The 23,321-nt window shown below is 41.0% G+C and overlaps 1 protein-coding gene across 1 annotated transcript in view; it reads left to right on the forward strand.

The window, feature by feature from the left end:
• Positions 1-20,078, forward strand: part of PIWIL2 (piwi like RNA-mediated gene silencing 2) — a 30,913-nt gene extending 10,835 nt beyond the window's left edge. The window contains exons 10-18 of the mRNA XM_063310900.1: positions 1,080-1,193; positions 4,435-4,623; positions 7,911-8,012; positions 12,154-12,273; positions 15,592-15,680; positions 17,235-17,340; positions 17,836-18,089; positions 18,780-18,887; positions 19,815-20,078. Coding sequence (XP_063166970.1) covers positions 1,080-1,193; positions 4,435-4,623; positions 7,911-8,012; positions 12,154-12,273; positions 15,592-15,680; positions 17,235-17,340; positions 17,836-18,089; positions 18,780-18,887; positions 19,815-19,971 — 1,239 coding nt within the window. The 3' untranslated portion in view covers positions 19,972-20,078. The remainder of the gene's footprint in view (positions 1-1,079; positions 1,194-4,434; positions 4,624-7,910; positions 8,013-12,153; positions 12,274-15,591; positions 15,681-17,234; positions 17,341-17,835; positions 18,090-18,779; positions 18,888-19,814) is intronic.
• The last annotated feature ends 3,243 nt before the right edge of the window (positions 20,079-23,321 follow it).

Here is a 23,321-nt window from a genome sequence, read left to right on the forward strand (position 1 = left end):
CTGCCCAAAGGTAGTGATACCTAGGGCCCTGAACAGAAAGTTGTGTAAGATTGATCTCTGCATTTGTCGCCTCATCCCTGCCATGAGCTGGTGGCCAGGACTGAATTTACTTTGGCAATAATTCTATACCTGATTACTAGAAGCCCAGGGCAACTGAGCTGAAGAATCTAAAATCTTTTAAAAGTTATGCCTCACAAAGAGGGAGACATTTTTTCTATGACTACTCAAATTTAAAGTTTAATTTTGTCCCATTTTCTACTTGTAATCTTGGTTCACCACCTTCTCAGAATCTGTCTTCTCACATTGGGAAATTGCAGGCTTCATGGAGATGTTGCATATTACAGTAAAAAATTTCAGAAGTTTTGAGGAAGTCAAAATGGGGATAGAGTTGTTCCTTTTTTTGTGACTGACGGGTTCAGCAGGGCTCCCTCTGTCCAGTGCTTGGATGTTTGGCTGCGTTGCTCTAAGACGGGTGGGCAATCTTTCTTCTGCCAGGGGCTGCATGGTAGATGGAGCTGAAGCAAGCAGGTGTGGGACCAAAGTCAAAAGTGAATGGGAGCTCACTATGGCTTACAGGAAAAAGGTGGATAATGTTTACCAAAGGTCTGACTTGACTGTTTGCAAAGTTGAGTTGAAATTACATGGTGGTGGCAGAATATTGCTTGGAGTTTACATGTGGCTTAAAGGTTACCCTCTACATGTCACTTCTGTGAGATAAGAGGTAATCAGGGGAGATTATACATTAGCACGTAATACATTTTTTTCTCCGTCATCTTATTAAGTTTTATGGAGTTAATTACAGTTCTCAGTCCTGAGGTTCTGCCTTGTACAACTTCATAGATACTGAAAGTCATAATACAACTTTTGCCTAACTTGTTTTAAGTCTGTGTAATTGCCAGAGATTCAAAACATCTAAAATGTTGAATTTGTACAAAGAAGTTTGGGGAATGGACAGTGTTGAAGGAAAGGGTTTTGTGTGCTTTGAGGCATATTTGGTGCTGAGCTCTGGAATTAAAGTGGGTTGAGGGCTGGCCCAGGTTTAGCCTTATATCCTACTTGACTGTTTTCTTTTGTTTCAGACCAAAGGACGCATCCTCCCCATGGAAAGAATAAATCTGAAGAAATGTTCCTTCAGTGCCTCTGAAGACCTAAACTGGACTAAAGAAGTCAGCAGAGAGTCCTGTATTTCTTCAGTAAGCTTAATTTTGGATGTGGGCTTCTGTACACTTCTGTAGGGTGTAACAGTTGACCCAATATTCTTTGCAATATACAGCAGTTATTATCCAGTTTCTTACTCTTTCTCTTCCACTGATATAGAAGAAGAGGGAGTTGGTCCATTTTGTGTCAAGGTCAATCTGAAATTGACACAATGTGAAATCAAGATGTGCTGCTTGTGGTTGGAGAACCAAAGGTGGAAGTAGTATGGAGGAAGATATAATGGACTTACGGTCTAGGAAACAGAAATGAAGCAGGAGGATTACTTGCTGCCAATCTAATCATTTTTTCATTGCTAACCCATGCTTTAGACATCCAAAGGTTGCCTGTATACACAGACATCACCAGAGGAAGGACACAGAAATCAAGTAGACTACATTATTGGTACAAGGAGATGGAAGAGCTCAGTTATGACAACATAGAAGTGGCCAGGGGCTAAATCTGGAACAGATAGTGAACTGCTTCTGTGTGAGTTCCGCATCAAGCTAAGGTGAAAGAACAAAGCCAGCTAGTTACTGCAATATGTTCTTGAGAATATGCCCACCATTTTCAAGGAAGATTTCAGGAACTGCTTTGTTAAAGATGAATATGAAAAAAAATGCCACAGTCCAAGAAACAGAAGAAAGGAAAGAGTGAAAATTATCAAGAGAAGAGAAGTCAAAGCCAGGGGAAAAGAAGATTTCAGCAAAGATCTTAACAAGCTGGTAGAAGAAAAGGAGCAGTATTACAACAACATCTGTAAAGACAGTGAAGATAGAAACAGAAAAACAAAGTTTTCAAAAAGATCGCTGAACTCAGAAGGAGGTTGAGACCTTGAATAGGCATGCCAAAGAATGCTAAAGGACAGGTAGTAAGTGACTGAAAAAAGATCAAATAATAATGGAAGGACTATACTGAAAGTCTGCACAGTAGGGATGTCAAATCCAAGATATCTCAGAAGATAATGCCCGCCTGGCATTATCAGAAAGCTATTGGAATTGATGGAAATATTTCTATAGAAATATGGCAAGCAACAGAAGAATCAGTAAAAGTTCTAGTCATACTATGCCAGCAAATCTGGAGAACAATAGAGTAGCCAACAAATTGAAAGAGGTTAGTCTACATACCAATACCAAAGAAGGAAGCTTAACAGTGTGCAAACTCTTGTATAATACCTGTAATTTCACATGCTAGCAAAATAATCCTTAAATTCATCCAGTGCAGATTAGAACCATACATAGAAAGGTAGGTACCAGATATTCAAACTGGTTTTAGAAAAGTCTGAGGAACAAGATACATTATTGTTGATGCATGCTAGATAACTGAGAAAGCCAGAGAATACTCAAATGAAGTCAATGTGTTCTTCATTGATTATAAAAAGGCCTTTGCTTGTGTCAGACATGTCAAGCTTTGGAATGTTTTTAGGAAAATAGGAAACTCAGAACATTTTACTGTGCTCAGTCCTGATGGAACACGGGGAAACAGACTGGCTGCAGGTTGGCAAAGAGGTGGAACAAGGCTGTGTACTATTTATTTATTCAGACTAAGCTGGATTGGAAGAAGATAAGTGTGGTTTTAAAATCAGAGGAAGAAATATCAATAGCTTGCGTTATGCTGACAAATACTATCCTGATAGTTGAAAATGCAAATGATCTCCATGCTCTAGTAATGAATGTCAAGGAGCACAGTGAAAAAATGGGACTAAAATTAAATATAAAGACTAAACTAATGACTGTGGATACAATAACTAGCTGTAGTATTGACAGTGAAGACATTGAAATAGTGGATAGCTTTTGCCTTTTAGGATCAACTATTAACAGCAAAGGAAGCAGCAACCAAGAAATACACCACGGACTAGCACTTGATAGAATAGCAATGAAGACCTTGGAAAAAATAAGATGCTGTGGTGTGTCTATAGCTACAAAGATTAGAATCACACAGACAGTGGTTTTCCCTGAGACACTTTATGAATGTGAAAGTTGCTGTGAAGGAATCAGGAGAGTATTGATGCTTTTGAAGTTTGGTGTTGGAGGAGGCTTGTGAATATTATGGATAGCTAGGAAAACAAATGAATGGATCATGGAATAGATCAGTCTAGCGTTCTCACTCAAGGAACAGATGACCAGGCTCAAACTGTCATACTTTGGGCACATTATGTGACGACCCAGGTGTCTTGAAAAGACCATAATGCTGGGAAATGTGGAAGGAAAGAGTAAAAGGGGATGATCAGCAGCAAGGTGGATGTAGATGACTAAAACAGCAGTTAATGAGAGTTTAAACAGCAGTTAATGAGAGAGAAAACCACTGAGAGTTTTAAAGGCCTTGTTGGAGAGAGATCATCCTGGAGAAAGTCTATGTGGTTGCAAAGAGTCTTGACAACTCTTCCTTTTAAACATCTCTCTATGCCAAAAAAATGGGCAAAGTTTCAGGCAGATAATTGTAATAAGATTTATATTTCTTATTATCATTATTAAAAACGGTCAAAGTGGGCATTGTTATTAGGACTTAACAGCTTATATGCTTCTATCCCTGGGTCAAACTGAATGATATTTGCCCACATGTGCAGTAGAAAATAAGACCATGGCTTCCTGCCTATCTGGCATACTTGCTTCTTTTCCAGTGAGCACACAGAGGTATGGCACTGAAGCACAACCTTTCTTGTGGTTTTCTGGAGACACTGGGAGGAGAGGCGAATAAAAATCTTCAGTTTGCCTGCTGACTGATTATAGAGAGTTACTGTCATGAATGACAAAGTAGCAGGAATCAATCAGGCAAACAAAGGTGTAATAACTACACCGATTCGTGCTTGGCCAGTTTACATGCTCCAACGAGTATAACATACAGACAGTCATCTTTTCAATTGTAAAGCAGCAGAGGTGGCCTGGAATATCCCAGCAGTCATGCAGCCATTGTCACTCCAGCTCCCAAGTGAGGAGTAAGGCTGGTTGCTCAGAGATCCTTTCCTTCTTGTCGTGCACTGGAAGCTGCTGTTTTAATTCCCTGAGCAGGGTAGCAAAGACAGCCTATTGTGCAGAGGTGATCAGGAACCAGTTGCCTTCATTTGTTTGTTTTGCTTTTAAAATTGTATTCCCACTTTCATTATAGCTTCCAGGGTGGTTGCAAAAAACAAACATAAATGCAAATAACTGTATAGTAAAAATATATTCTCAAATACCTGGAAAGCCACACCTTTTTGCCTGTGTTGAAATGAAGTGTGTTGACTTCTCTTCTGTTTCTTAGGTTCCAGTTCATTACTGGGCATTGTTTTATCCAACGCGGACAATGGAGCAAGCGCGTGAACTAGTCAGTATGCTGCAAAAAGTCTCTGGTCCACTTGAGATCCCGTTGAACCCTCCTGTTTGGAAAGAATTGAAGGATGATAGAATAGAGACTTATGCCAGAGCTATCAAATCATTGCTCAATAGTGAGGTGTGTAGTTTATGGGTTTGTGGCCTTAGGTTATTGGCTCTACTTGGACATAGCATTTGAATGGTGTGCTGGGAGCATCAGTCGAAAGACATGCAAGGTTCCACTAAGCAGCTCCCTCTTCGGATCAGCTTGTTTCTGGTTCTTTCTCCTCTCCCTCTTTGATTTTCTTCTCTTGTAGCTTCATTGATCTTGATTTTCCAATAAAGTATATTGAGATACAGAGGATTAAGAGAGAGGAAGGGGGAGGGGAGGGAAGTCTGTGGTTGGGTTGGACAGAGCAGTCTTCTGAAATCTGATCTCAGTAAATCTCACATGGGAGCACGTGAGCGTAGGATTGAAATTGCGCACTCAGCATCTTTGGCAAGGTACTGACTGCTGAGCCTCAACAGCTGGCATTCTATTGGATTCACATTTTGTGCCATGTAGAGTCAAAAATATAGTCTGGCATTCAGGTTTGAAGCTGGATTCCTGTCCTTTGGGATCACCCATGCTTCCGCTTGGCACTAGACATATACAATGGTTCTTAAACGTTTATGAACCCTTTTGAATTTTCGATATTTCTGCATAAATATGTCCTAAAATGTGATCTGTTCCTCCACACAAGTCCTAAAACTAGATAAAGAGAACTCAGTTAAACAAATGAGTCAAAAACATTATACTGGCACATTGATTTATTGAGGAAAATGATTCAAAGCTATGTATTTGTGGCAAAAGCATGTGAACCTCTGCTTTCAATAACTGGGGTGTCCCCCTTGGGCAGCAATAACTGCAACTAAACATTTCCAATAACTGTTGATCAGTCCTGCACAGAGGCTTGGAGAAATTTTAGCTTGTTCCTTCTTACAGAACAGCTTCAACTGGAAGATCTTGTTGGGCTGCCTTGTATGAACTGTCAATTCTAGGCCCATTTAAGGTGGTGGTGATGATGCTATCTGTTCAATCATGTCCAAATCTCAGTGATTCTATGTACGAGCTCTCTCCACGTTTCCTGATCTTGTACAGCTTCTTTTAGTTGTTTTATGCTGTGGCTGGTGTCAGCTTTGGGGGTGTCTAGCCGCTGTATTTTTTGGCAGCCTCATTTCCTTTTACCGCTGGCCATTCCAAGCATAACTGCCTTTTCCAGTGAGTTTGATCACGTGACATGGCCAAAATAAGGCAGAATTTTGTGATATTGCCCACCAGCGATATGTCTGGTTGTATATGCTCCAATGCTTGCTTGTTTGTCACCTTTGCTGACCAAGGAATGCACAGGAGCCTTCTCCAACACCACAGCTTGAATGAGTTGATTTTCCTCCTGTCTAGTTTTTTCATGGTCCAACTTTCACAACCATAGGTAGTTTGTATTTAGTTGCCAGGCTGATGGCCTTGCTTTTCCCTACTCGATTCATGCTCATCATTGCTGTGTGACCCAGTGTGATTCAAAACTTTATTTCTGGACTGCATTCATCGCTTTGATCAATCTCTGTTCGTAGGAAAGTGAATTTTTGCATACATTCAATATCTTTACCATCAATTGTTATTTTGACATTTCCATTCCTTGCAGTGGTCGTGAGCTTGGTCTTTCTGATGTTCAGGAAGAGGCCAAATTATTCTCTTTCTTCTTTAATCCTTTTGATCAGATGTTTCAGGCCTTTGGTTTCTAAGAGAATTGTGTCATCAGCATATTGAGATTGTTGATGTTCCTTCCTCCAATCTTTACTCCAATTTTTGATTCAAGTTCCAGCTTCCTCATGTTCACTTGAGCATACAGGTTGAATAAGAAAGGTGAAAGAATGCAACCTTGCCCTACTCCTCTCTCTATCTAGAACAAATCAGTGTCTCCATATGGTGTTCGCACAGTGGCTTCCTGATTTGTGTACAGTGACTGCACCAACTTGACCAGATGTGTTGGCACCCCTAGGTCTTCTAGGGCTCTCCAGAGCTTCTCATGAGTGACACAGTCGAAGGCTTTCTTGTAGTCAAAGTAGATGTAGACGTTCTTTTGATATTTTTGAGATTTTTCCACGATCCAGTATAGGTTTGCAATATGGTCACAAGTGCCACAACCCCTTCTGAAGCCAGCTTGAGCATCTGGGTAATTCCCTTTCGATGGTCGACATCAGACGTTGTATGATCTTAAGGAGAATCTTCTACTGTGAGGGATGAGGGCAATTGTGCAGTAATTGGAGCAATCCTTGGAGTTGCCCTTTTTTGGCAATGGAATGAACACTGATTGTTTCCAGCCCTGTGGCCATGTGTTCATTTCCCAAATTTTCTGGCACAAGGCTGTGATGGTTGTGGGTGATACAGGCCTCAGCAACTTTGCAGGGATGGTATCAACACCTGAAGCCTTGTTTGGCATTTGGCTCCTTGCTCACGTGACTTCTTCCTGAAGGATGTTTGGTTCTATTTCTGCTAAGGTGATATTTATGCATAAATATTGAAGATTCAAAAGGGTTCACAAACTTTTAAGTGCCACTGTACCACTCACCATTTACAGTTATGTTCGTGGACCCAAAAACGTTGCAAAAGACTATTCTAGCACATATTCTGCAGGCAGTAGAAAGAAACAGAGAGATTCTCATTCAGTTGAATGCTTTCCACTGGACTAAATGGATTTCAGTGCAGGAACCACCAAAACATTCAGTGTGGGCAAAGAAAGACTAACAGCACAGTCAGTCATTGTTCCTTCTATGTAGCCATAAATAAGTGCAGAGAGTATGCCCTGGCAAGGGCTCTTCATAAAATTAACATCACACTATCAAGATACTCAAAATGTTTTCCTTAACAAAAAGATGGAGGTTTCTATCACAGTCTCTATGTCTTTGTACTGTGATCTTTTTGATCAGATGTTTCAGGCATCTGATCAAATTCAGGTTTTAATTGTTGCATTAAAACTTCGTACTGATGGCTGTATGATTCTTGCTCTCTTGGTCATGCCCTGTATAACTTGACAAAGGTCAATAAATATTTGGTCAATTTGCTGTCTTAAAGTAATGGCAGAGAGCCAGTCTGATGTAGTGATTAAATACTGGTCTAGAAATCAGGAAACTCAGAGACTCTAGGCTGGGTGACTTTGGGCCAGTCACTGTCTCTCAGCCCAACTCACTTCTCAGGGTTCTTGTCACGGGGAAAATACAAGAAGGGAGCATTAGGTACACTGCCTTAAGTTGCATAAAATAAAGGCAGGATGTAAATCTAATAAATTACAGTAGTTTCACCTCTGATATGCCTAACCATGATAGTATACTGCTATGTGATGGTCTTATTGCAAGCTAGTTAGTTACTTCCCCTTTCTGTTTTTTAAGGGTTCTATACAACTGGTCGTTTGTATTATCACAGGGACTAAAGATGACTTGTATGGGGCCATTAAAAAGCTATGCAATGTACAGTCTCCCGTTCCTTCCCAGGTAAGTCAAATAGTTGTCTATATATTACTTGGGTTGTGAATATTTCAGGCTAACTTAAATGTCTTTAGAATATTCCATAAAGCCTGTAAAAATTCTTGCATGGGCATTAGTTTGTGATGTTACATGTTTGTACTGCATTTTTTTTTCAACAGCCTCTGGTTTGTCTTTGGGGCCCAACATTATGTGTAACAGGAAACAGTTTATACTGTCTATAAATGGCTTTGAGCAGTTTGCTGTTTTATTGATTTAGAGTTTTCTGTTGTTCAAATATTAGCCAACATTTATTTATTTATTGAACAATGATGTTCAACAATGAACATCAACAATGTTCAGCTTTTAATTCTGAATTAAGTATTCAATTGTTTATTCATTTAGTCACTTCTGACTCTTCGTGACTTCATGGACCAGCCCACGCCAGAGCTTCCTGTTGGTCAACACCCCCAGCTCCCCCAGGGACGGGTCCGTCACCTCTAGAATATCATCTATCCATCTTGCCCTTGGTCGGCCCCTCTTCCTTTTGCCTTCCACTCTCCCTAGCATCAGCATCTTCTCCAGGGCGTCCTGTCTTCTCATTATGTGGCCAAAGTATTTCAGTTTTGCCTTTCATATCATTCCCTCAAGTGAGCAGTCTGGCTTTATTTCCTGGAGGATGGACTGGTTTGATCTTCTTGCAGTCCAAGGCACTCTCAGAATTTTCCTCCAACACCACAGTTCAAAAGCATCGATCTTCCTTCTCTCAGCCTTCCTTATGGTCCAGCTCTCGCAGCCATATGTTACTATGGGGAACACCATTGCTTTAACTATGTGGACCTTTGTTGTCAGCGTGATGTCTCTGCTCTTAACTATTTTATCAAGATTTGTCATTCCTCTTCTCCCAAGGATTAAGTGTCTTCTGATTTCCTGACTGCAGTCAGCATCTGCAGTAATCTTCGCACCTAGAAATACAAACTCTTTCACTGCTTCTACATTTTCTCCCTCTATTTGCCAGTTATCAATCAAGCTGGTTGCCATAACCTTGGTTTTTTTGAGGTTTAGCTGCAAGCCAGCTTTTGCACTTTCTTCTTTCACCTTCATCATAAGGCTCCTCAGTTCCTCTTCGCTTTCAGCCATCAAAGTGGTATCATCTGCATATCTGAGATTGTTAATGTTTCTTCCAGCGATTTTGACTCCAGCCTTGGATTCCTCAAGCCCAGCTTGTCACATGATGTGTTCTGCATACAAGTTGAATAGGTAGGGTGAGAGTATACAGCCCTGCCGTACTCCTTTCCCAATCTTAAACCAGTCCGTTGTTCCGTGGTCTGTTCTTACTGTTGCTACTTGGTCGTTATACAGATTCTTCAGGAGGCAGACAAGATGACTTGGTATCCCCATACCACTAAGAACTTGCCACAATTTGTTATGGTCCACACAGTCAAAGGCTTTAGAATAGTCAGTAAAACAGAAATAGATGTTTTTCTGAAACTCCCTGGCTTTTTCCATTTTCCATCGGATATTGGCAATTTGGTCCCTAGTTCCTCTGCCTTTTCTAAACCCAGCTTGTACATCTGGCAATTCTCGCTCCATGAATTGCTGAAGTCTACCTTGCAGGATCTTGAGCATTACCTTACTGGCATGTGAAATGAGTGCCACTGTTCGAAAGTTTGAACATTCTTTAGTGTTTCCCTTTTTCAGTATGGGGATATAAGTTGATTTTTTCCAATCTGATGGCCATTCTTGTGTTTTCCAAATTTGTTGGCATATAGCATGCATTATCTTGAAAGCATCATCTTGCAAAATTTTGAACAGTTCAGCTGGGATGCTGTCGTCTCCTGCTGCCTTGTTATTAGCAATGCTTCTTAAGGCCCATTCAACCTCACTCTTCAGGATGTCTGGCTCTAGCTCACTGACCACACCATCAAAGCTATCCCTGATATTATTATCCTTCCTATACAGGTCTTCTGTATATTCTTGCCACCTTTTCTTGATCTCTTCTTCTTCTGTTAGGTCCTTGCCATCTTTGTTTTTGATCATACCCATTTTTGCCTGGAATTTACCTCCGATGTTTCTGATTTTCTGGAAGAGGTCTCTTGTCCTTCCTATTCTATTGTCTTCTTCCACTTCCGCTCATTGGTTGTTTAAAAATAATTCCTTATCTCTTCTGGCTAACCTCTGGAATTTTGCATTTAATTGGGCATATCTCCCCCTATCGCTGTTGCCTTTTGCTTTCCTTCTTTCTTGGGCTACTTCTAGTGTCTCAGCAGACAGCCACTTTGCCTTCTTGGTTTTCTCTTTCTTTGGGATGTATTTTGTTGCCGCCTCCTGAATAATGTTGCAAACTTCTGTCCATAGTTCTTCCGGGACACTATCTACTACGTCCAGTCCCTTAAATCTATTCTTCACCCCCACTGCATATTCCTTAGGAATATTAGTGAGCTCACATCTAGCTGATCTGTGGGTCTTCCCTAATCTCTTGAGTCTGATCCTAAATTGTGCAATAAGAGGTTCGTGATCTGAACTACAGTCAGCTCCAGGTCTTGTTTTTACCGACGGTATGGATGTCCGCCACCTTTGGCTGCAAATGATGTAGTCAATCTGATTTCAGTGTTGTCCATCTGGTGAAGTCCATGTATAAAGCCATCTCTTAGGTTGTTGGAAGAGAGTGTTGTTATGCAGAGTGAGTTGTCTTGGTAAAATTCTATCAGTCTATGTCCTGCTTCGTTTTGTTCTCCCAGGCCATGCTTACCTGTAATTCCAGGTGTCATTTGAGTGCCCACCTTAGCATTCCAGTCTCCTGTGATGAAAATAACATCTCTTTTAGGTGTGTTTTCCAGTAGGTGCTGCAGATCCTCATAGAACTGCTCTACTTCAGGTTCTTCGGCATCTGTGGTTGGGGCGTATATTTGGATCGCTGTGTTGTTAGATGGCTTGCCCTGAATTCGAATTGAGATCATTCTGTCATTTTTTGGATTGTATCCAAGCACTGCTTTTGCCACTTTACTATTAATTATGAAGGCTACTCCATTTCTTCTGTGGTCCTCTTGTCCACAGTAGTAGATCTGGTGGTCATTTGATGTGAAGTGGCCCATTCCGGTCCATTTCAGTTCCCTGATGCCCAAAATGTCTTTCTTTAATCTTGACATCTCACCAATAACCACATCCAATTTGCCCTGGCTCATAGATCTTACATTCCAGGTTCCAATGGTGTGTTGATCCTTAGAACATCGGATTCGCCGTTCACCACCAGCACCGTCGGCCACTAGCCATCCCTTCGGCTTTGAGCTAGCTGCGTCATCACGTCTGGGGCTAGTTGAACTCATCCTCTGTTCCTCCCCAGTAGCATTTTGACCATCTCCCGACCTGGGGGGTCTCATCTTCCGATGGTATACCGACATATCTCTGGTTGTACTGATACATTTAGTTTTCACGGCAAGAATACTGGGGTGGGTTGCCATTACCTTCCCCAGGGATCGCATTTAGTCTGACCTCTCTGTCATGACCTTCCTGTCTTGGGTGGCCCTTCACGGTTTAGCTCATGGCATCATTGAGGTGCTCTAGCTCCAGCACCATGACAAGCTAACAATCCTTTGCTGAAGAAGTATTCAATAGTTTTTATTAAAAAGATCCTTTAAAATCTGATTTTAAAAAATCCACTATAGAATGTAGAAAGATGGGGCAAACTTGGTACGGAGCCTCATATTTAATAACTTAAAAGTATTATTTTGGGAAATACGTTAATTTTTTTGTTGTTGAATGGAGGGTTAATTTTTCTGCGAAGGGGAACAAAACAATGAAGTTTACTTTAAGCAATAACAACCTGTTATTACCTTGTAAATTATTAAAACTGACACATAGCTTAGAATTACATGTGGAGAACATGAAATTTCAGTCATTTTGAGTTTTAAAAGGGCTGTTCTGATCTCTTGAGAAATGTTTTGATGCTGTTCTGATTTTAGTGGAAGTGTTTCAAGTTCAAAAGAGGGCTATTCTGAGATCAGAAGCCTTCTGATAAAGTCAGAATAACATTAGGACACTTCTGATGAAGTCAAGCTCAAAGCAGGATGGTTTGAAACAATTTATCTGTTTAGTAATCAAACTGAGAATAGTTGAAAGAGGAAAGTTCATTTCTTACCCAGGCATTTGCTAATTCTAATTATTGTTACAGGTTATTAATGTTCGAACCATTACAACCCAGCCTGTAAAACTTAGGTGTATAGCACAGAAAATTCTGTTGCAGATTAATTGCAAGCTAGGTGGAGAGCTGTGGGGTGTGAACATTCCATTGGTAAGTCACGCTAACATTATTTCTCTTCAGTGAAGCTTAATTCAGTAAGAATAATAATTCCCTAAAATAATGTTGCATATTTGATGTATTTGTGTTCTGTAATTGGCACTATTGGTATGCATCTTTTTCAGTTCCTTCCCCTTCCCTTGACAGCCCCCTTCACTTAATTATGACCACCTGAAAGTTGAGAACCTTGAAAATATACAGGTGGAGAATAGTGGTCAGAGTCATTTTCTTACCGTTCTTACAATAGTGCTCAGAGCATTTTCTTACAGTTTGCTTGAATAAGATGCTTCTTCAAAAAGAGATGACTAAAGATGTATAGGAAATGTATATCAGCTCAGAAGTACCTCCTATTTCTGTCAAGTTTTAGAGTTCAGTTTTAAGGAATGAGGATTTTCTTCCTCATGGAATCTAAATGGATTCATTTCACATATGTATATATAATCTAAACAATCTCTCCCTTTTACCTTCCCTGAGTAAATCCTTGAGATTCCTTCTCTCTCTCCCCACTGTTTCAAAAGGTCAAATATATTTCTGTCAAAATCACATTAAGCTATGACTTTGAATATTGCATAAAAGGGAGGTTATATGTTACTCAGTATGACAAGAATATCCTTTCCGCATATTGAAATAGGAAGTTCTGTGAAGCTTTTCAGCTTCAACCTCTCTTAGTTACATCAGAGTCCTTTGTATCAGGCTGCACTCAAAACATAAAACAGAGCATTCTCTTCCTCTCTAAAAGAGCCTACAGAAATACACATGCCCTCTTCTCTCACAGCAACTGTTCCTTGCTACATTTTGATTTCACATTCAAGTGATCTTCAAATGAATATTCTTGTCATTTGCCTTTAAGCACAGGTATGCTGGAAACTTCTGGGGTTAGTCTCATGGCTCTTTAGTAAAGTAAAGGTCAGGAGTGAAATGGGAAATAGCAGACTGGATACCATGACTTTCTGCTACATAGGACCTTACAATCAGATGTGAACAGCTGTGATGATTGCGGTCCCTACTCAACGTCCTCTGGAATGATGCTGCCTTTTCCTGGAGTGGACTGTGGGCGGACCAAAGAGTTGGTAGGCATTTCTTCATTAGGATGTCTCTACAAAAATTACATGGATGCTGCAAACCATTATTTCTATGCATGCTGCCCTGAGTCACAGTCAGTTGAGCAGCTATTTCAATTGATCAAATAAATATCAACAGCAGTGTCTTCTTCCATGTAGAGCGCACACCTTTATCCCACATTTCTTCTAAGAGCTCAAGGTGGCATATGTAGTGCTCTGAACTTTATGTACTTCTGTACACTAGCTCTTAGAAAACTCTTTCTCTGGATCAGGTAGGCCTTAGAAATGCCTTGGGAATATTTAAAGCAATTGAAAGACCCCCCCTGCCCCCAAAAAGTAGCTTTAATATTAGTATTGGATTCTATTCCTCTTAAGTTTGGAAAGATGATCTCCAATCCTTTTCTCTTCTTGGCATTTTGAAAAACCTGAAGAATACAGGGAGATCAAGAACTCAGGGAGTATGAAGACAAAGGGTTGGTAGAGGTGGGAAGAGGTGTTCTGCATAATGTGGACAAGAGGCATCGATTTCAAATGTGTAGAGGCCAACCAGCCTGAGAAAAGCAGAAAAATAGTGCAGCTGGTTATGAAGGTCACACAGGAGAACAAGGCCTGATCTTGGGGAAAATCAGAATTGATGTACAAGAAACCATATACTTCTGGTGTGGTCTGCACCAGAAGTGCTCTCAAGCATTAGGAAGTTCAGCTGATTCATGACTCCAGCTGTTCTGGGTGTCTTGGAACATGCCTTTGAAAAGTGCTAGGTTTGATTAAGCTGGGTTGTAGAAAGGATTCCTATGCTTTCGGATTTCTGCACAAAGTAGGGGATTGCCTGGATTGCTCCTTCTAATTCAGTGAAATCCAGAATATGAAAATGTGATGAAAAATTGAAACTGGGAATCTGTTCTAGTTGACAGACGAGGGAGTTTCTGTTGGAACTCTAACAGTGAAAACGTTACTATCTTTGGCGGTGTTTGCTACTTGAAGTGTTTATACTTCAGAAACTGGATAGCACTTCAATGTATTTGAGAGAAAGCTATGTATTTGTTTCTAATTACGTTTTGTAATAAAACATACCAAACATTTCAGCTGTGAAGTATCTTGTCAGGGTCCCCTCATGGAAGGTGACAGCAAAGGGGAGGGGCAGTCTTATTGGTTGTTGTTTATTCGTTCAGTCGCTTCCGACTCTTCGTGACTTCATGGACCAGCCCATGCCAGAGCTTCCTGTCGGTCGTCAACACCCCCAGCTCCCCCAGGGACGGGTCTGTCACCTCTAGAATATCATCTATCCATCTTGCCCTTGGTCGGCTCCTCTTCCTTTTGCCTTCCACTCTCCCTAGCATCAGCATCTTCTCCAGGGTGTCCTGTCTTCTCATTATGTGGCCAAAGTATTTCAGTTTTGCCTTTAATATCATTCCCTCCAGTGAGCAGTCTGGCTTTATGGAGGATGGACTGGTCTGATCTTCTTGCAGTCCAAGGCACTCCCAGAATCTTCCTCCAACACCACAGTTCCAAAACATCGATCTTCCTTCTCCCAGCCTTCCTTATGGTCCAGTTCTCGCAGCCGTATTGGCGGTCTGCCCCAAAGGCATACATGTCAAATGATTTGTACTCAATGAAGCAGCAAAGTATTTAAGCTATGAGGTTATTACTGGGGACGTGGAAGCCAGCTGGTGACTTTGTGCCAGTCACTCACTATCAGCCCTGAGGAGAAGGTATTGGCATCTCCCAAAGAAGCTGCATGGAACTTTTGCTGTAGTCACCAGGATTCCAGATTGACTCAAAGAATCGGAAGAGAACAGCTGAGCCAATGGAAGCTCCTGTGCTGGGAAGAGACATACTTGGCAGTGTGCAGAGGTCAGAGGCTCAAAAGGAGTGGCAAGGTAGGAGAGGGATTGCTGTTTTGCAAGCCTCTATTAAGGAGAAAGTTAGAAAAGAGATGCCATCTTGCTTAACCACTTTTCCCCCTGTGTTCTCAAGTTGGATGCACAAGAGGGAGCTGTTTACAAACTTAGGGAACTTTTAGTTGGCAAAAGTACCAAATTTGAGGAGGGAAGTGAGGAATCACCAAACAACATCTAGTGAAGGTAATATGCCCAGAGCCCCACCTGTAAGGCCTCGGCACTTTGTGTCTTTTCAAGCATACCTTGGTGAAATATGCAGGAAACCTTTCAACCCATCCGTCTGTCTATCTGGATATACCTTCTCAGTGCAGCTGTGTGTGTGGAGAATAACACATAGTTCTTCCTTCCAGAAACAGCTGATGGTGATCGGCATGGATGTGTATCATGATCCCAGCAGGGGGAAGCGCTCTGTGGTGGGCTTTGTGGCAAGCGTCAATCAGTAAGTGTCCTGCTTTATTTTTTTATTTTTTTTTACCTTTTAGCATTCAGGTCTCTGGATCGGTTCTAACACTGCGGTTCTTGCTGATGTTCACATAGAAAGGCTGATTTCCAGATATTTGATATTTCTGGAAATTGTGGGAAAAAATTAACTCCTTATGATTTATTTATTAGTTGTTAACTTGAAAACAATTTCCTTCCTGCCAAAACTTAGGAAGCAGCTTGGCTTATTTCTGAGCTAAGCTTAATTCACAGATTCACCTGCTCGGCCTCCTACTCCTCCTCCTCCTACTGATCTACCATCTGCTTTTAAAGCTTGCTTCAGAAACAAAGTTCTCAATCTTTTCTCTCTCCTCTTGGATATTGAACCAGTCTTAATCCTTATGGTTTCCCAGAAGCCAATGACACTCTGCATGGGGTTTGGGGGGAGAACTTCCTTCTTTTCTTCCTTTGTCTTGCTGGAGAGGAGATTTAATAAGAGTCTGAGTGGAAAATGCAAAGGATCTACAAGCCCTAGTATTAAAAGTCAAAGAGCACAGTGAAAAAAATGGGACTAAATTATAAAGAAGACCAAACTAATAACAGGTAGAACAACCAGCCTTAGAATTGATTCAGTGAAGATATTGAAGGGGTGGATAGTTTCTGCCTTTAAGGATCAACCATCAACAGTAAAGGAACAAGCATTCAAGAAACATGCCACAGACAGCACTTGGTAGAGCAGCCTTGAAGGTCTTTGAAAAGTTATTCAAATGCCATGATGTCTCTGTACTTACAAAGATCAGAATCGTGCAACCCATGGTGTTCTCTGTGGCACTCTATGGAAGTGAAAGTTGGACTTTAAAGAAGCAGGGTATGAAGAGTATTGATGCCTTTGGTGTTGTGGAAGACTCCTGAGAATACCATGGACAGCCAAGAAAATCAGTGCAGAGTTCTGGGTTGAGGCACAAATGACCAAGCTCAAATTACCCTACTTCAGACACATTATGAGAAGACCCAGCTGTCTGGAAAAGGCTTTAATGCTGAGAAAAGCCAAAGGAAAGAGAAGAAGAGGACAACCAGCAGTAAGGTCGATGGACTCGGTTACTGTGGTGATGGGGCACCATTGGAAGACCTGAAAGATCATCTTGAGGAAAACCTATGTGGTTGCTAGACTTGATGGCACATAATCAATCAATGAACGGATGATGGGAGTAAGAGGGGGATTTTTGTTTAATTTTAAAGTGATCTGCAGAAAAATTCAACCTTACAATGCTCATTTATTTCTTGCTTCCTAGAAATCAATGGAATTCTAATTAGGGCTCTTTCCCATTGTTTTCATTGGGCTTACACCCAAATAGAATTGCTTGGATTTGGTTTACAGCTTGGTTTTTACTTCTATATCCCTCTAGACTGACTCAAATTATTATTTAAGTGTTACAGTGTTAAAAGACTCCAAGGCTTTGATCACTATGAAAAGTTTACAGCTTCCAAAATAAGAACTTGGCCTAATTGTGGATCATAAGGCTTTATGTTTTGGATTAACATTATTAATATTCATATACTTTTCTGCCACCAGAATTTTGACACAATGGTATTCCAAGGTTGTGTTCCAGATGCCTCATCAAGAAATAATAGATAGCCTGAAGGTCTGCTTGGTAGCTGCTTTGCAGAAGTTCCATGAGGTGAGAAATGAACTACTATTTTCCAGTTCTCTGGAATTTATAGAGAAAAGCATGGCTCGATCAACAATTTTGCATCTTTTCTGAAGAGGTGCATTTGTTTCACTGAGATGCAACTGTAGGAGTGCTTCTTAGGTTTCATACCAGAAGATCCACCAGTTTCTGCTCAGTGATTCAGGAATGGGGACTGTTCTTCCTAGCCATGAAGACTAAATCCTTTTAGAGGAAAGGCTAGGATGGGAATTGGAATGAGGGGCACCCATTTCCTTTCTAGAGCCGGTCTTTTTCCTTCCTGTACAGGAGACCATTACAAGCTTTGCTCATATCCGAGTAGCTCTTTCTAAGTAGTTTAGATTTTTGTCTTCTGCTACAGATCAGGCAGAAGGAAAGAGAAAACAAGTTCCTCCTTCAGCAAGAAATCATTGGAATTTCCTAGACCAAATAAGGATATGGGCTGTTATCCCTCCTCCTCACTGTTGCATGTTTGTTCTCTTAAAGGTTAACCACTGCCTCCCGGAGAAGATAGTGGTTTATAGAGATGGGGTGTCAGATGGCCAGCTGAAAATGGTAGAAAGCTATGAAATCCCACAGCTGCAGAAATGCTTTAAAGCTTTTAATAATTATGACCCTAAGATGGTAGTGTTTGTGGTTCAGAAAAAAATCAGCATCAACATCTATTCATCAGCTGCTGATCACTTAACAACACCTCCTCCAGGGACGGTGATAGACCATACAGTTACCAACCGAGATTGGTGAGTGAAAAGCTTTCATGGGGCGCTTCCTTTACACATCTCCACAGTTTCTTCTGGAAGCTGCTGCTGGGAAGTTGGGAGTTTAAAATCTTTGTATTTTCTCCTTTCCTCCATGACAAAAAAAAAATCACATTCTATAGAAACTGCTTCGCAATTAAATAAATTTCTAGGCTTTTTTCTCTTCAGCTTAATCATCTTATCTCCAGATGGTCAAGATAAACCTTGGCCATAGTCCTTTTGTGAGCTCCGTTTTATCTATACTCTTGTCTGTAGTGTACGCTAAACAAATCTCATGTGGGAAGTCTCCAGAGCTGAGACAGCCTCCTCTCAGCATGGGAAAAACAGGCTTTTGGTGGTTCATTGTTTTCTGACATCCTCCCCCATCCCCAAAGTCGAACAGAGTTTCATAGAGTTGATGGCTGGTACTCAGTAGAGTGATGAGTGTTCTTCCTTCTCTCCCCAAGTACCATATGGGAAGCTATGGCCCAGCATTCATAATTATCCCAAACTTTATTGGAATCCCCATCTGGATTGTTCAGAGGCATGCCCACATGATGGCTTGCACATTTGAATAACAATCACAGGTATTCACCTTTGTTCCAGGCCTCCATTTTGGAGGTTATAAAGAATCAGACTTGATTCTCTCTCTGTGAGAATGATGTTGATAACCTTTTGGTTCTTTCCTGTTAGGGTGGATTTTTACTTGATCGCACACCACACACAACAAGGCTGTGGTATCCCTACTCACTACGTCTGTGTAAGGAATACGGCCAGTCTCAGTCCTGATCACCTGCAGAGGCGAGTGTATTTCATCTCCTGGTTTCAGGTTTTGTTTTTTCACTGTACAGAAGGTAGAATATGACTCTAACAAATACATAAATAAAACAGGAAGTACTGAATAGAGCAAAAGGATGTCAGAGGGGAGGAGACTATGTAATTGCAGATTTTAAGATTTTGTTTCATGGGTTTTTTTGTATTTTCTTGGAAACCATTTCCTGTACAGTTTTGCTTCGTACTCAGTACAATGACCTGAGTGGAAGGGGAGAGAAAGAGAGGACTTTCCTGCTTCTTGGTTTAAAAAGCAATTGCCTGTGAGGTGGTCCTCCAGCCGTGCTGTGCCATTTTTTGCAATACGGTGGGATGGCCCCAAACTATCTGCTGGTTGCCTAGTTTGGGCTCCCTTGCAGCTCTCTGGCCAATATTTTTCTGTCAGGAGCTTGAAGCAGGACTTTATATGACATTACTTTCTTTGGGGATGGAGTGGGGGACTTCCTTTGCAAGAAGGTAAAATAAATCAGAGAAGTAGTGGGGGAAAAGGGGATCAGTGTTTCCCCCGCAGCATTTAATAATGTATAATAATTGGAGCATACTAGAGATTAGGGACTTGTCAAGCCCTTGAGTGCCGGTTTGGTCTAGTGGTTAAGTTTGGTGTAGTGGTGAAGGCGCCAGGCCAGAAACCGGGAGACTGAGTTCTAGGCCCGCCTTAGGCATGAAAGCCGGCTGGGTGACCTTGGGCCAGTGACTCTGTCTCGGTGGTGGTTGTGGGGAAAATAGGAAGGAGTACTAGGTATGTTCCCCGCCTTGAGTTATTTATAAAAATAGTGAGAAGAAGGGATTTTAAAAAATCTTTTTAAAAAGCCATAATAGAGATATTTTGTGGATCCAGGTTATGGAAGCAAGCATCCTAATCAGGAATTTCCTTTTCCCACTCCTGTTTTTTAATAGGCTGACTTTCAAACTTTGCCACATCTACTGGAACTGGCCTGGAACTATCAGAGTGCCTGCACCTTGCAAATACGCTCATAAGCTGGCTTTTCTCTCAGGCCACATTCTCCACCATGAACCAGCAATTGAGCTCTGTGAGAAGCTCTTCTTCCTGTAGCTTCTGCCATCAGCTGCCTTCAGAGGAAGAACATGAGCGCCCTCGTCCAAGGCGGGGCTGAGAAGGAATTGCCCTGGGCTTACTGTTGAGGGGCAGCCCCTCCCAGTGTCAGCCCACCCCCTCGGCTGGGGGGTCCATCAAGGCCCCCTTTACAGCCCTTCCCCCAATTCTGTGTATATTTATTTAGACATAGATGCCAAAGTGTTCCTCTTACTTCCACGGTTTGCACTAAAAAGGTGCCTGGGATCCTGAGTGTGTTCAGGGCCCCGTTTCTTGCTTATATTAATATCTGTGGTTATGATTTTTCTCAGCTGTTACATATATTTATTTTTTGTATTGTGTTTGTATTTGGTTTTAATTGATTTTATGATTGTTTGCCGCCCAGAGTTACTTGTCTGAGATCAGCAGCCATAGAAAGCTGAGGGAGGGAGGAAGGAAGAATAATAGCATTGCTTTGTCTCAGTAGCTAATCAAATAATAATTCCTGGACCTTGCGAAAACTGTTATTTCCAGACATTGCCACACTGAAAATCGTACATGCTCAGTTAATGCATATTTTCTTCTGCCTCTTAAAAGTCAAGAATCAAACCAGAGTAAAGTGTTCTGTTTTAACTGATGATTAAAAGGTACTATTTTGCACAAAAGTATTTCCCAGGGCCTGGACAAATTTTACTTATTATTTAAATGGTGTAATTTTATGGCTTTCATGATGTTAGTGAATAACAAGTCACCTAGAATGACTGATGATGAGAGATGCTGGTAGCAACTATTGAAGGACCATGGATTCTTCACCCCAATTTAAGGATTTTTATGGTTATTGACTATTACTTCTGTACTATCATGTTCTTAAAAGGAAACTTTTTTGTTAAAGGTAGCCATTAGATTGGAATAAAAACAAAAGACTGCATTTGTCTTGGCGTGAACTATCTTTATAGTGAATGGTTACATCCTAGATGATAGTAATCATAACATTTGTATATTTTTATGAGTTCTTCATTGATCATGTAAAATGCTTAGTGTATGATATGGTTAAATACCTGAAATGAAACAATTTTAGTAGGATTACTTTGGACCATCAAAGACTTTGAATATTCTCTCAGTGGGATGAGTATGGATGCAGAATTGAGCACAGATTTGCACTGGCCAACTAGAGTTATCAGCAACTAGTATATACTGAATTACAACTAATACAATTGGTTGTTGCAGTACAAGGCAGTGTAGTGCCAACAAATACTGAGGAATTCACTGGTTATAGTAACAGACATACAACATAATTTGTCATGTACATGTCTATCTGCAATCTCAGATTCTCCCTGAGTCGTCCTTGCCAATAATCCAAACTACCATCCTTCTCTTTTCTAGCAAACAGGTGGCAAAACTTCAGTGAAAGAGGATGCATACTTTTCTTAAAGGAATTGGTTTTTAATACAACCTAACTGGTACTTCTGGAGTTACATTATCAGGTGTAGCAAATCTGCTTATCATTTGTAAATCATAGCTGTAGGTTCTGCATTGTCCTCTGTGGTTCAGAATGGATGATATCAGCTAATCTGAGTGATCCAGTGGCAGAACAGTTCCCTCTGCTTTTATGAAGGATTAGGCTGGGGAGCTGAGCCCTGTGCTGGATTCAGCCTTGCAAGCATTAATGCTCTTGTACTTCAGTTATTATAGTAGCACTTCCTCAGTCACAAATTTTAGGAATAGCGAAGTTTGGCTACAGGATGACTACCTATTGTCTTGCAGGAAGAGTTGCCAGTGCCCAGTCAAGATAGCCTCTTAATTCCCTTACTACATACATTGCACTGCGATTTTATATTTGAAGAGCAGGCTAGCATAGTTAGGAACTGCGCACAAAGTCAAGGAGGACATGTATATCTTCAGATGCCTTGTCAACTTCAAGCTGTACCCCCACCTCTTTCCTGTTTTTCTACCTCCTTCCCTGCCTACCTCTGAGGCAGGAGTGGTGCATCTTTGCATCAGCTGCTTGTGATGCACACGATGTGGGTATTTGCTTTCCATGTTGTTAGTTATATTGTGGGGAGTAGCAATGTGCAGACCCCTCTTTAGAAGTATAAATTGTGTGGAGACTCTTTGCAAGTCTTCTCACCTGCGGAAGAATCCCAACCACCTAAAATGTGTAACTTGGGTTGACAGCCTCTGGATGTTGATCCCTTTTTGCTCCCTTCCCTAAAAGATTTTTAATCCGTTCAAACCGGAAAAGTGTCTAGCTAAAGCCTGGAAAACCTAAGTTAAACATCTTAAGACACTGCTCTATTCTCACGAGGAGATACATTTCCATCTGTGTGCTGGAGTGATACAGGAATTTCTAAAAACCTGCATAAGAAGGCAGGTGGTGCTTCTGTTTGATTCTTTCACCAGGAATTTTTTCACTCTAAAAGGGTTTATAGCTGAATTTTGTTTAAATCAGACTTTAAATGGAAGCTGAATATTATGGTCAGTTCTACTTCTGTTTGCTCGGCCAGTCCTTGAGATTCTGTTCTAAACGTGGTGACCTTTTGCACTGAAAACAGACACAGCCTTCTTTGCTTACCAAGGCAGAAAACCAACACTGAATTTATAACTTTTTCTGAACTAGAACATGCTTGCCTAGTTTCCCTGATACTGGTATCTAGAACTTACTTCTGCATCTTGTTGAGTTAATAATTTACCTTCTCTGCCAGCATGAATCTCCTGATAATGCTTATCCAGTTTTATTACCCAATTCTTCCATAATTTGTCTGTAATAAACATCAGGTACTTGTCTTGTATGTGGCAAAGCTTTCGGAACAGTGAATGAAGCATTTAGTTATGAAAGTGGAGAAGGGAAAGAGCATTCTCTTCTTCCTTTTCTTTCTTTTCTTTTTTGAAGAAAGATAGCTGGGTGTTGCCTGAAACCCTGTTAGAAACGCAGAGCTTTTCTTTGCAGGATTTGAGATGAAGCTCGTATCTGCTGCCTTATAACTCATGGGTCTCCTGATGCTGTACTTGTATATGTGTGAATAAAGTTGATCCTTAAAAGCTGCCCTCAGTTTCCAGGGTTCTCTCATCCCAGCTCCCCCTCCCCCCCAAATCTGTTGATTCCTCCTACAACTTCTTTCAGCTTTGGGAATACTACATCTGCTATTCTTAAATCAGTTACTTGTGATAGAAAGTTTTCAGATAAATAATAATGGATTAAGCTTAGTCTTTATCTTTTTCAGTGTGATTACCCTGCAATCTTTTTTTGGCATGATGATAAAAAGGGTTCCGGGATTTAGGAAACCACTAAATGCAGTTTGTATGCTCTCTGCCTGGATTTCAGCTGCTTGGAAGGGACCTTTGTCTCGTGCTCCAAAATACATTGCCCCATC

The sequence above is a fragment of the Candoia aspera genome, chromosome 9 (assembly GCF_035149785.1).
Source record: "Candoia aspera isolate rCanAsp1 chromosome 9, rCanAsp1.hap2, whole genome shotgun sequence".
NCBI lineage: Eukaryota > Metazoa > Chordata > Lepidosauria > Squamata > Boidae > Candoia > Candoia aspera.